At 41.0% G+C, this 14,741-nt stretch overlaps 1 protein-coding gene across 1 annotated transcript; it reads right to left on the reverse strand.

Annotated features, from left to right (window-relative positions):
• Positions 1 to 3,418: 3,418 nt before the first annotated feature.
• Positions 3,419 to 14,221, reverse strand: LOC133661993 (zinc finger protein aebp2-like). Its single transcript, XM_062065616.1, has 8 exons — positions 13,539 to 14,221; positions 10,521 to 10,749; positions 8,651 to 8,758; positions 8,374 to 8,560; positions 6,555 to 6,679; positions 5,505 to 5,572; positions 4,026 to 4,139; positions 3,419 to 3,935 (listed from the first exon to the last, which is right to left on the reverse strand). Exons 1-8 carry the CDS (start codon positions 14,045 to 14,047, stop codon positions 3,923 to 3,925), a joined length of 1,353 nt encoding a protein of 450 aa, XP_061921600.1. The 5' UTR covers positions 14,048 to 14,221; the 3' UTR covers positions 3,419 to 3,922.
• Positions 14,222 to 14,741: the final 520 nt, after the last annotated feature.

A 14,741-nucleotide genomic window follows, 5' to 3' on the forward strand; every position in this document is an offset into this window, starting at 1 on the left:
TTGCTCATCAAATAAGCATGGAAGTCCGTGCAGGATGTTTCTTTGAAGTTGTATTGTACAAATAGAAGCCCTTTCAATGACTCAACAGACAACCTGCTCTTTTCCTTGGTCCACTAGCTCTGCATCAGTGAGAAAACCCTCTCAACATTTGCATTGTGAGAAGGAAGGGCAGAGACAAACTGTGCAATCTTCAGCAGCTCTGAGTAACATGCAATGCTTTTGGCCTTCTCAAAATATTTGCACCACTTCTGGTGCACTTGCAGGCCATTGAACTCTCCATCACTGTTGCTACTCTCAGTGAATTTCTTGAGATTGGTGACCTGATCAAAACACTTGGCATCATCAATTGACACCCCCTTTTCTCCAAGGTACTTGATGCAGGCTTCCACATCATTCCAACTAGGTGTCTGACTCAGATCCATCCACATGAATGGGGTGAATTCTTCCATGGGTGTCATCCACTTCTGGAGATACTGCAGTCATGCACTGTAGAGACCCTGCACATCAGCATAGAACTGTTCACATTCTTTTCCATGCCCATCTGTGCGCTTCTGTGCCAGGAGTCCCTTAACTTTCAGGGACATGAAGTTGTTTCTCTGCCATTCCTCAAGTGTTGTGTGGACTCTCTGCAAGATGTTACGCACTTCAACAATGGAATTATTTTCCTTTTCCATTTCTTTAATGGGTAAGTGGAACACACACATGAGTGAATGCATGTGCCAGAGGTAAATTTCACTGAATTCATTTTCAAAAAACCTCTTGATCATTACAGGTGTTTTTTCCTGTGACATAAAATATCCCTTTAATGCTGGAAACATCTGCAGCAGCCTCTCGATTCCAGGGAATAATGACAGCCATCGTGTCCTGCTGTGGGAAAGGAGCTTTCTGTATTCAACATCTACAAAGTCACAGTACTCCTTCAAACTCTCAGTGCGCACAGTGTAAATGTGGAAGTACTGGTAGATTTTGAACATGATATTCTCAATTTCAATATCAAGTGTGTCTGCACCATGATGGACACAACTGTTCATTATGTGTGCTGGGCAACCCACACCGATCAGCGTCTTATTCTGGAGCAGCTTCTTCAAATTTGCATACACATTCTTCCCCCCTTCATCACGTCTGATTCCTCCGAAGTTTGTGTTGCAGTTGTCACCAGTAAATGCTATACATTTTTCTGACAAATTATTTTTTCTCAGTGTTTCAATCAACAAGTTTGCAATGGTGTCCGCTGTCTCATTAGGTGTGTCGTTGACCTCAAGCAATGTTGTTTGTACACCAACTTTCTTCCAGTCAAAATACTGGATTATGATTGGGAATATTTTCACTGCACCATGGTTACTCCCATCTGTAGCAATGCCACAGTACTTTATTTGTTTGAGCGCCTCTAGCGCAATGACGATGCTGTGGGGCGCTATAACACTGTTGACAATCGCCTCTGTTTTGGTGCGTGCACTTGAAAACTTTTTTGCCGTGTCTGAGTCTGGGAATGCTTTTTTCAGCAAAGCACTGGTGCAATCCATCGACCTGTAACTGTTATGGTGTTTGACTGTGTGGAATGCTAAAACACCCTCTGCTGCGTTTACGTCTTCTCCTTTTCCAGGTCGCACAAAGTACTCTGTCAATTTAGTAGACGAGCTCTCGCCCTGCACAGCTGTTTTGTGCTTTTTAGTGTCAATATGGGCTTGTAGATCTTTAGCCCCTTTATTTGCCAAAGATACGTACGTTCCTGCTTTGCACACGGTGCATTCTGCTTCCCATGTGTCACGGCCAGTACGAAAACACTACTACTTTTTTCGCAAATCCTCCGTGAAATTGCATTTACGTTTCGGCATGTTTGTCTGTCTCTTGTCTGCTGGGAGGTTATCGGGAGAGGCGCTGTATACCGGGAGTCTTCCGCTAAAAACGGGAAGGTTGGCAAGTATGGTCTCTGAATTCACTCACTAGCTCTCTCGCTCTGTGTCTCTGCCCCTCCCTCACAAATTTTTCTGCGTGCGCACACCTTCAGTTTGTTTTGTTTAAGTTACCCTGTTGTAGTTGGACTAAGGGAGGTGACGGCTCAGACACCATGAGAGGGCAGTATATACAAAGATTTATTATGTAGGCAGCTCCTTCCTTACAGGCAAGTGTGCCGATTGCCGGTAAATGATTGCAGCTGGTGGCAGCTGCAGGGTGGAGACGCGCGTCCCTGGATGTGCGCCGCGGCCGTGGGCGTGTCCCGAGGTGCGTTCGTCAGGACGAACAGATGAGGTTCCCTGGCCGTGACAAACCCTGGACGTACAATGAAAAGACACGCAACCCTAATTCAAAATGCCGGACATTTGAGGCATTTAAAAAAACCCCGCCCGGACACGCCCTCAAAAGAGGACATGTCCGGGGAAAAGAGGACGTATGGTCAGCCTACTTAACAAGAAGCCAAAAAGTGCAAAAACAACAATGCTCGCGCAGCAGGAGCCGCGAACGACCGCAGGGACACAACATTAGGTACACCTGCACTGCAGGTTCATATGTTTTTAAATTTGACTGTGATGATGCAGTCGTGCCTCACCAGACATTAACCTCACCGCACGCCACTGATATATATACAGGTATATGTATACTGATATATATATATAAATATTATATATATATATCAGTATATATATACATATATATATACTGAGGTATATATATATATATATATACTGAGGTATATATATACTGATATATGTATGTATATATATATATATATATATATATATATATATATATATACACTGATATATACATATATATACTGATATATATATATAAACATTATATATATATCAGTATATATATACATATATATATACTGAGGTATATATATACTGAGATATATATATATATATATATATATATATTATATATATATAGCTGCAATGAGGTGGCGACTTGTCGAGAGTGTACGCCGCCTTCCGCCCGAAAGCAGGTGTGATAGGGTACAGCAACCCCCACGACCCGAGAGGGACAAGCGGCAGAAAATGGAAGGATATTTATATAGGTGCGTATATTTATAAACGCATACAGTATATAAATAAATCTGTATATGCATGTCTATTTGATGATTACGTATAAAACTAAAATGTTAGTAACCCATAAGTCTACGTCTCAAATGAAATACTTCCCTCACTAAACTACAAGTCTACTGTGAACGCAATTAGTGAGTGTGTTGTTGTCCGCATACCATTCCAGTCACTTCGCAGATATGACAATATTTCTATACTTCATCTGTTGTCTACTTTACTACTAGTTACTACTCAGTGTGTCCAACCAGCACTGCACATTCACCATTTTGAATGTTTTGCGGGCAACATAGTGAGCGCGCTTCCTTTGTGTTTAAATAATGCAAAATGCATTCTGTGTGTGTATGAATAAAAACAGACCACTTGGAAAAGTATCAGTTTGTGAACTTTATAATGTACTTAAGCAAACACGCACACTCTTTGGAACAATACAGCAGATAAACAAGTTGCTTTGATGGTTTCGATGAACATCACATTCTTTAACAGCTTGCCACTGTACGGCACTAATTACAGTAACTTGTTTTACTGATAGGCAGTGTTGTTTAAAGACTATGTCATAAGGTTTGGTAGAAAAGAAAAAGGACATACAGCTATGGTTCATAATGAAGAAGTACAAAAATATATTACAAATCTCAAGTATTTACAAAGACGGCTTCTCACTACAAATGTGTCTACTATTACTCTGTAGTTTTCTAGTTCCAGTAAACATCTCCCTAGTTATCTGTTGTTAATAAGCACCTAATAGACATGGCTTCATCAACCGTGGAAACATGTCCCTAAACTCCGAGAGCGTCACCTAACAGAGAACAAGAAGGTGAAAGACCAACTTCTTCGTCAATGGTTTGATTTCAGAACTGACATCAATTATTTGGAACCGCTCAAAAGATCATCCTGTGTGAAAATAAAACAAGAGCGACAGTTTTAACATTAAAATTAAGTACTTGGAGTACAGTTCCGTCTCATGCAGATGAATGTGCGCACCTGCAAATATTAGGGTCCAGAAGTACAGCTGTATCGGTCGGTAGCTTGGACAGATGCACAATCTTGGTCTTCTGCTGCTGTCGGTCGCTCTCATTCACCCAAACATCTGGAAGTCTGATAAAAATACAGTTATTAATCAATACTCAAATATTTATCACATACTATGACTAACTTCTGCCTGTGTAATGTATTCAACATTTAAAAAGGGGATATTTCTTGGAAAGTATGTGTAATTAAGGAAAACACACGAAAAGCATTACTCTGCTGATCCGACAAACTGCTACTAGAAAAACCCCAAAAAGGATTGTGTAAATCAGACTCCAAAGAAACCTCACCACCTGTGAACCTCCCCGCACGTCACTGTAGCAGACATGCTAACCTCAAGCCTTCCGTGCGCCACGGAAGGAAATTGACTTTACAGTGTGCAACAGATATTGTGTTGCACACCACACATTGCACGTATGTAGAGTCTTCAAAAACTGTAGACTATGATCACAAAGTTAGAATAGCTAAACACTTGACATATATCCCTCTGCATAAATGTATATCACATATTAGTTTCACATTTGAAGTTGAAATGCTGACACTAATGGACTTTTACATGATATTCCAATTGTATGACTTTCACTTGTACTGTATAGTGGAAATGTCTGAGTAAAAATGTGGTTGAAGGAAAACATGCAACTTTTCTCAGCCTACAATTGAACATCCACCTCGCGTGGCAAATGGGTTCCAGTTTTTGACCACAAACTTATTCACTCCTTGTCTGTCCTGTGTGCACCTTCCCCGCCGCAGTAAAAGCAGACGTTATAGCGCCGGGCGGCATAAATGAACTAGAGATAGTACTTACTGCCCTCCTCTGAGCCAGTCAAAATCTGTCTCTTATGCTCATCTAAATGAGAAGGCATTAATTTAAATTTAACAAAAATAATGGCGCTATCATGATAGGCAGTGAGTTAGTACGTGCTAGCATTACTGCTGCTGTGATAATTTCAACGTATTTCTAAACGCGACATTCATTTATGGTATTTATTGCATGCTGTGTGTTCAAATGTTTCAGCATGTCCTCCTCTTGATGAAATACAAATCTTGCAATTATTACAAGTAGCGCTGTTGCAATCTTTTTTTTAATAAAATGTAGCCAGACTTTAGAGCGTTTGTTCCGCCCGGGCACCGCCATTTTACTGTCTGATGTTACTATGCACATGGCGTAACAAAGTCATTTCCAACCTGGTATCATTGAGGGAACCGCTTGAAAAATTGTCACGCGATTCCAAGTACCGGTAATTGATAAACTGGGTACCGGTTCTGAACAAGAACCGGTTTTCTTTTCCCATCCCTACTATGAAGTAGAATAGTGTCACTTGAACAGCTATTTGCCATTTTATTGTGTCCACAGCTGGACTTGGGCCGACGTCTACCAGTTACAAAGACCAAGTCCTTACTCAGCTATTAATGCCACAAAGACAACAAACGTACATGTCCTCAGGTGTCCAGTGCAACAGAACTTTCACTTTGCCAGATTCTTCTTTCCTCCTTGCCATTACCTGAAAACACACACATGGTGGACATGCCACATAAGTACAGTATATTGCAGCCACACAGACAGTAAATACTGAACAAGTTGTCAATGTTCGTTAAAATGTCCTGATATAACTTTTTCCACTTCCAACATGATACCACTACTGGAGCTTTGATGTTGATCCAAAATCAGAAGGAAGCATACATACTTTCATTATTTTGTAGAGTGGAATGTTAGAATAGGCTTAATCAAGTGAAATTAGTTAAACAAAGAACAATGGTAGGTATGAAAAAATGAACATTTTTATTACGGTATATACATATCCAAATGTTCTAATTTACATTGTGGAGTAGGAAAAAAAAAGTCCTCTTTTCTGTCCAATACCACATGAAAGTGGTTGGTTTTTTGCATCTTATTTGTCTAGCTTCCATACTTGTTTTTAAGAAATACATTGACGGCAAACTCCGGAGCTTGCTAGCTTGTGTGCGCTATCTTTCTGAGACTCTTATTTTGTTAGCGCAGGCAGGATGGAGCAGCACTTTTATTGTGAAGACAGGAACTGTGCGGTCGGTCTTTAGGCTTTTGACGCCATGTACAGCACGAGAGTCTGTTGAAATAAAAAAAAGTGTTTCTCGCCTTCCGTCGTAGAGCTCGCAGCAGCCAGCGTCATCTCACAAAATCCTCGGGTGCCGCGAATGTCAGAAGTGACAAAAGTGACATCATAGTGAAAATTGATGAGTGGTAATTTTTAGTACTATGTTTTTTTATGCCAGGCTGGGGATCGACTGACACACCTTTCGCAACCGACCGGGAGCTTGCGATCAACGTAATGGGCACCCCTGGTGTAAATATTTGACTCGAATGCCCTACCTGATGCAACACTCCTCTTTTTTGGGCTCGGGGCCGACACTACACATATCTACATGATGTATCATGACACCACACCAAGGCAGTTAGTGTTTAAAACTTTAGTAAACTACTATTAGTTGGTGAGTGTGTGGGTGTACCGTGCTGTGGAACACCACGCTGTGTCCATTGCCAAGGCTCTCAATGTGTGTTGCCAAGTTAAGGCATATAGCTCGATGGCGGATGGCATCCATGGTTTGGGCGTCAAAGAAGTCATGAGGTCGGGCTGAAAACAAACAAAACAATCATCCTCTTTTCCTTAAACAAATGTATCAGATATTACATGGTGTATACTTTGTTTTGTATTGTATACGTTCAGTTTTGTCACCTGGCTTTAAGGGGCGGACTGATTAGCAAAGACATCCAAAAAAATAAGACCAAGGAGGCCGCTCTTCTTGATCACACCACTCCACGTTGTACGCTGTGACCGACATGGCCATTAAAGTTTCAGCAGAATTATGCCACCACCTCTTTGAGAGACTCCAAAATGGGTATTCTGAGCTGCAGTTCAACAGGTAGGACAATTTCCCCGACCCAAAGGCGCATGAAAGTGAATTTCTCATTTATCAGGAAAGACTCCAACAAAAGAGTAGCGGAGGAACTATTATAAGGCAGACACCTACTCAACGTCTTTCCCTAGCAGAAACACCAGAGTGAAACCAAGTCCAGACCCTTTCTGGGAGTTTGGTTCCATTGCAAGGACTGGAGGTTGAGATGAGTGCCACTCAGTCTACTCAGACTTTGAACTGGCCAACCAGTACGTGTCCTGAGGTGACGTTCCGCGTTTCAAGAACTAGATTGGGGCCCTGTCCACACAAGAAGGTTTGGGTTTTTTTATTTTTCAAATTAAAAGGCATACTTTTGCAGGTTGGTTTGATCAGGCTTTCAATCTTGGAGAGGAGAAGCTCGTTTGGAGCTTTATGCTACATGCTAATGCTAGTTTTGATGCACTCCTTCTAGCTTGACAATGTGGTGGTATTTTTAAGAATATGATGTATTATTATTATTATAAATGTTTTATGCGCCTGTGCTGCACTTCTAGTTGATAGCTGTTGATGAGGTTTTGTTGCCATAAAGCTAATAGCAGTAACTGCAGCACAAACACTGCTTTCTTGTTCACCATTGTTGTTGATAGCAGCTATTGCGTGCAGTCCTCTCTTTTATTTATGGTCACGTGACAACACAGCGATGTTATCAAAAAGTAGTGGTTTGCTTGTCCACACGATAACAGGTGCCGTTATCAGACTTTCCCACTCTAGGGAAAAATGTTTCATGCAATAACCTACTGTTCCCACCTAAAAACGTTCCTGTGTGGACAGGGCCTGGGACAGAGACTGACACCCAATGCACACACTACACACAAATCATAAGCGTATAATATAGATAAAAAGACTACAAACAATCCACTAAGTACAAAAGCCTCCACTTGACGTTGACACAAGATAGTTGTGTCATAATTAACACAATCGTCTCTGCACCATTTACCAAAGACAATGCAGCTTTGTACTATACAAATGGATCGACTGGTAGTAAGCCAAAAAATCAAGAACATTTGCAGTGTAATGTAAGGCATACAAAAACGTTGAGGACAATTTCACCCAAATCTGGCTCGATTGAGGTGGACTCGTGTGGGTACGCCATGTTCCAATGCTGCAATTTAGCGGCTATATTCCAGGTGGTTTGATATGTGCGAGTGCTCTGTACTATGTTTAAGCATGGTTAGAAAAGGCATTTGTCTATAATCCGTGTAATTGTTCATCCTGACAGTTCTTATGCTGCCCCCTTGCATAATGGAAAGAAACAAGACAGCATAAAAGAAAGTTGCAAACAGTAAGTGATGACATGTAAATGTAGGGCAAGGATAAACATAATATAATGAAAATGCAAAAAATAAAAAAAAGAAGCTCCACAAGTACATACGGAGTGAGCGTCGATGTTTGTTTTTGAGCTTTCTTCTCTTGTTGAGGCCAGCCTTTGATGGAGACTCCTCCTTCACTTTGCCATGACTGGAAACCTTGGATGAACTTTGCGAGCTGAAATGAGTGGGAACGTGACGTGCCAGTCCACCCTGAGAGGCAAATGTGGCATTGCAGCCACCAACAACACACTGCATATACACACACACACACACACGATTCAGAGGGGCAGGCCAAATTATGCAGGTGTCCATCTCTTTCATCTGGAAATTGTGTGTCACCTTGAAGGGTTTGTCGCCGCTGTGCGTCAACATGTGTCTCTGCAGCCAGCTTTGACTGGTGGATGGCGTGTTATACACCTTACATCCCTTCCAAAGACACACAAACACCTGTGTGGAGTACGCAGCAGACACAAATAGTCATTATTTGCAGACATGCGTAGTTTAAAATCATCATATATTTAGTTGTTAAAGTACCACTAGGGTCTTAAAAAAAGGTTGACTTTATATGATTGGGTTTCATTGTATCCATTAAACCATATCCAATTGTATTCACAATCTGCAAAGTATGAGAAAACACTATATAAACATCACAAAATGCCAAAGATTCAGTCGGCCATTTTGAAAACTCTGCACCGAATATCTTGGGCAATTTCCATAGCATCTACGTCACTGAAGGAACGCTTCTGCACTCTGACCATATCAGCAGATCAGTCATATTGGAAATATGCAAAAATTGGAAAGAGATGTGCTGCCTATCATTTACAATCCTTATGTAAGACAAGAACAAATAAGTTGGGTTTTGTAATGCATTTGAATAATACCGTGACGCCTGACAGTATCGAACAAAAACTTGGTGAGTAGTTTTTTCCGCCACTTTAGCATTGGCCGAGTCTGAAAATAAACTACATTTCCCGGAATCCTCTGCGCAGCGCAGGGCGCCAAGGTAGGGGAATGGAACGCCGTAAGCAGGAAGTGAAGTGTGTTCGTAGTCGATGAGAGGAATGGTATTTTTAGACATTTCCTGAAAAATGTCATCAAAATCTATAATTAACTATTTAAGTTATGTTGCTAACAAACAGACAAAGCCTGGCATATCATAATCTCTTTGGTGGAGGTAAAAGAGTCTTCGTTCCACAAAGCAATACTTCCATCTCAAGCGTTTCCAAGGCGACACAGAACCAGCCGGTCACATCGCACCGCACGGAGGTAATCACCCCCAAAAAAGTTCAACGCTGGAAATATGAGGAAACTGAAAAACTACTTGATAAATCCTCAATCCATCCATCAATTTTTCCACTGCTTGCTTCTCTCTATGTCGCCGGCAGGCTGGACCCTATGAAGCTGCACTTGGGCAGAAGGCAGCGTACACCCTGGACAAGTCGCCATCTCATAAACCGTCATCCAGAAATTATATTTGAAGCCAAACATCATTTTTGTGAGGTATTGTCATTGTTAAAAGTTAAATTGTTAGTTAACTTTTCTGAAAATAATCATTTTCCAGACTGATATAGACGTGTCCACTGTGGAGGACACCGCTTGTCAGAAAGTAAAAGTTGAAAGACACTAAAGTGAACATTATTGTTTTACACTGGATGTTTACATTGTCAATTTAAAGACACTCAACTGCTGGGGTTTCCTTTTGTATTTGCTTGAAACAGTCGATGTCCCTGCAGAATTCTTTGCACTTAAAAATTATGTTTGTAGTAATAAATATGATTACAACATGTTAGCGTTATGTTTGTGTTCAATTACAATAAGTGTGTTTATCCTAAACATTCCTGCCATTTCATTTTACACACTATGGCATTTGTAAGCCTTTATGGACATATACCACAATAATATTGTACCGTGGCCTTAATACCGTGATAATATTGTACAGTTACATCCCTACGTGACTGGCTTCCTCATTACTCTCAAAATGGCTCGAGAATCTCTGTGAGATTTATACTATTTTTATCATATCTATTTATTCGCAAACTTCGGAAGTCTTTTGGTGTCATAAATCAGATATATATGATAAAAGCTTCAAAATAGAGGCAAGTTGCTTTTCCACTCTACTGGTACTTTGATATCACCTTAGTACTATAGCAGAATACATATATGTAAATGCAAACAATATAATTTGAAACAACAAAAATTAAAGACTTACTCCTCCCCGCTGGCCGTCTACATGTGTGGCTCGGATGTGATCCGCCAAATCAGGGCTATTGGAAAAGTGCAGCTGGCAGCGATCCCAACAGCACGTGTAGCTCGACTTGCCATTCACTGGCACGGTGCCGTGGCCCCCCACCATGCCGCCGCCATTACTGTTGAGCATGGCTGGCGTGGAACGGCCACTTGACGCTGTGCTCTCCATGTCCATTAGGGTGCTGCTGATACTGAGGCACAAACATACCAATGTGGTAAAAGAGAATATCAGTCCTACGTCCAAGGTTAAGTCTCCAGAGCTGGTAGTAAACTACGAGTACTTGTGTTTTCATCTTAATAGTTGGTGTATGTTGTTCTTCTGACCAAAACAATACTTGATAAGGAATCAACAGTGCCTCTGCTGCTAGCAGGCAATTAGTGCATTCCTTTCTGCCTCAATTGACATAGAGTAAGTCAATACTTTGCAGTTATTTACTGTGTACTATTGCATGTAGATTTAGGCAATGTTCACACTTCAGGGTCAGATGTCAAATGTGGATTTTTTTTGTTAAATACAATCTTTTTAGTTGCCCTTTACATGACAATTTTTTTTATTTATTTCTAATGTGAATGCAATCTGACCTGCATGTGGACATGACGGAAGTAAACATGGTTTCCACTGGCACATTTGTGACAATTTCTAGGATTTTGTGCAATCAAAGTCAACAGTTTCTGAACCGAATTATTGTGCGTAGAAAATTAAGAAGGACGAGGACAAGTATTTTGTCTCTCACAGTTTTACAGGATTTCTTGCTTCGATGTCTGCTTGAAGAGCGTGTCTGTGGGCAAGCAGTCAGACAGGATTGGTGGAACTTTCACATGAGTTCCTAAAATACATTATTTTACACTGTTTTCTGCTCCGTTGTCAATTATTTATTTTATAAACGTCTATTTTGGCGAATAATTATCACAATTATCACTTTTTCTAATGACGTTCAAGTCGGATGAATGTGACATGAGCAAGGGACGCATCACATATTTATATACCCGATTTATAGCCACAAACGAAAAAGGCCTGTGTCGAATATAAACAATTCGGAATTGCAGTGTTCACACGGACATGAAAAAATCCAATACAGGTCGCATATGGGCAAAAAAATCGGAATTGACCAGCAGTGTGGACAAATGTATAGTATATGTACTGTTAGGGAATTGGATAGAACGCAACATGACTGTTCAGTTTTTCTGAGAAGACATTTTGCCTCATCAGAGCAGGCTTTATCAGTTCATACTCAAAGACGAGATAGGTTAAGCGGATCCTGCACCATCCCCTCAGACTAGAGCATGAACTGATGAAGCCTGCTCGGATAAGAGACGAAACGTTTTCAAAAACAATCTGTACAATCCAGTTATAATTGAGTCAATGCCCAGATAATACAAATACCTGGATAAATGAAAATATTCACAGGCAGTGTACGTGTACTGTTAAATATATGTTTTTGCCATATTTACTGTCCAATTACTTAGCTGTAAAACCAATGTCAGCTATCGGATGATTTCCCTCGGGATCATTAACGTAGCCATCTACCCAGGAATAACATTTGGATTTTAGAAGTGGGGCTGACACAACTGGCTTCGGTACAGGGGGCTTGGTTTAAAGAGATTTTATGCATGTTTTGGAGTGATATGAATAGGAAACAAATATATTTTTGTACAACATAAAACATTAACAGAATGAAATAACATCACTCTGGTTTTTCAAGATTTCATTATGATTTAGTTAAATGTGTACCTTGTATGTCCTAACTGGGAATCAAACCTTGTCCACTGGAACAAAAGACTCTTACTTAAACCATTGAGCTACCAAGAATAGCCAGTCTGTGATCTTTTTCCCTTAGCCCAAGTCTTAGTGGACAACATAACTACCTTGCACTTGGCTCGTTTGGATCTTTTGTCTTACTTGTCCGTAGCTCATATTGATGGGTGGCCGCCAGTTCGCTCTTATACCGCATATTACAGCTGCTGAGTGCTATCTATCATTATTGACAAGTAGGCAGCCCCAGAAACCCAAACAATGAGTTTGTGGGTGATCTAGAAGGACAAACTTCAGCCTGAAAAGCAGTTTTCCACCTTGCACTGTTTGACTTGTCTCCATTCAATAGCGTTACATTATTTTTGGACGTTAAGAAGTGCACGAGACAAAACTGCTTTTAATAATAATAATAATGGATTAGATTTTGTATCGCGCTTTTCTATTGTTAGATACTCAAAGCGCTCACAGAGAAGTGGGAACCCATCATTCATTCACACCTGGTGGTGGTAAGCTACATAAATAAAAAATGTGTCGACTCCATCCATACATCCATTTTCTTCCGCTTGTCCCTTTTGGGGTGGCGGGGGTGCTGGAGCCTATCCCAGCTGCATTCGGGCGGTAGGCGGGGTACACCCTGGACAAGTCGCCACCTCATCACAGGGCCAACACAGATAGACAGACAACATTCACACACTAGGGCCAATTTAGTGTTGCCAATCAACCTATCCCCAGGTGCATGTCTTTGGAGGTGGGAGGAAACCGGTGTACCCGGAGGGAACCCACACAGTCACAGGGAGAACATGCAAACTCCACACAGAAAGATTCCGAGCCCAAGATCGAACCCAGGACCTCTCTATCCTCCCAAATTACAGCAAATGCTTTCAAGTAACAGCACCTCTGCTGGTTGCAACTAAGCAATACAGTCCTTTCTGCCTTTATCAAAATAATGATACCATACAATCACCAACATGATTTACTATAAGATAATTTATCATATTTTAATAGCATATTTAATCTTCATATCTAGTTATTTAACACCAGAGTGGTAAGCCTGGAGGAAAATGGCAAATAACTAGATTTTATTTCACTTATAATATAATTGTGTCATTTGTGTAGGTTTGAGGTTTTTTTCCCACAAGGTTTTTAATCTGACCAGACTAATTTGCATATTGTTTAGCTCCGATGGTAACAATGATATAGGGGAGTCTCCGTGCTGCTTCCACAGACCTGTCCTCGGAATCCATCCGACTGAGCGGCTCCCCGTCCGACGAGGTGAGCTCCACGCTGGCTCGCCTCTTCACGCCATGCTCGTGTTTCTCCGCCGCCTTTGTGTGCTCTGTCGGCGGCGAGGGAGACGGGTTCCCTCCCTCTCTTTGTTCTTGTCTCAGCACCCGGGAGCCCTCTTGGGCGGACTCGGGACTACTCGCCAGGCTCCCCTGGGCTGGACTTTTCCCCGCTTCTGATAGTTTGTCGTCTCGGCCGTAGGGGCTCGTTTCGCTCGGAGAAGCGGTGTCTTTGTCGTCGTTGTGAGGAAGCAACGTGTTCCCCTCGTGTTCCTCCCCGCGACCACCACAGGCGTCCATTCCGACCCCGTCCGCTTCATTGTTACCCGGCTCCTGCTTGAGGTCCGACACGGCCTGCTCCTCCAAGCCGGTATCTGCGGCTTCTTCCTTGTCGTCGTGGGCCACCGGTGACTGAGAATCCTGCTTGGCTCCTTCGGTACTTACTGGAGCCATTCTTGACCAGCAGTTATTATAAATTGTATTAATTTCGGTGTTATTCCAGTTAAAAAGTTACCTTCCTACCCACTCTCTTCCGACGCTCAACTCTCCAATTCAAGCAGAGTGTACATCGTTTGTAGTGACGTCATGACGCTTGACGGACCAAGATCGTTAAAAAAAGAACGATGAATACTCTGTGCCCATTTTTTGACGACTTACTCTAGTAATTGAAGCCCGTTTCCGCCATTAAACAAATACCCCAATGGTAAATTATAATTATGAGATTTAAAAAAAGATCAATCATGAGATGAATCGAAATTATAAATCAAAAACTCCAAATTGTGAGATTAGTCATAAATACAATATAAATAATTTTTAAATGAAAACTCAAACTTATGAGATAAGTCAAAACTATAAGATATAAAGTCATAATTATGAGATAAGAAAGTTTAAATTATGAGATTAAAAGTCATACTTATAAAATAAAGTCAAGATTATGAGATAAAAGTCGAAATTGGGAGCCAAAAAGTCAAAATTATGAAATAAGAAATTCGTAATTATGATATAAAAAATCATGATAGTCATAAATATGAGATGAGTCGGAATCGTGAAATAAAAAGCACAATCATGAGATAAAAACGCAATTATTAGATACAAATAAGTAATTATTAGATAAGAAAGTCATAATTATGAGATAAAAAATCGAAAT

The sequence above is a fragment of the Entelurus aequoreus genome, linkage group LG12 (genome assembly GCF_033978785.1).
Source record: "Entelurus aequoreus isolate RoL-2023_Sb linkage group LG12, RoL_Eaeq_v1.1, whole genome shotgun sequence".
Taxonomy (NCBI): Eukaryota; Metazoa; Chordata; class Actinopteri; order Syngnathiformes; family Syngnathidae; genus Entelurus; species Entelurus aequoreus.

Excerpts from the sequence above, each read along its gene's own strand:
- LOC133661993 (XM_062065616.1), bottom strand. The coding sequence starts at position 14,047 with ATGGCTCCAGTAAGTACCGAAGGAGCCAAGCAGGATTCTCAGTCACCG. Across the intron at positions 10,750-13,538 it reads CGGATGGATTCCGAGGACAG|TATCAGCAGCACCCTAATGG; the intron begins GTCTGTGGAAGC and ends TTTGTGCCTCAG. Across the intron at positions 6,680-8,373 it reads CAAACATCGACGCTCACTCC|CCCGACCTCATGACTTCTTT; the intron begins GTATGTACTTGT and ends GTTTGTTTTCAG.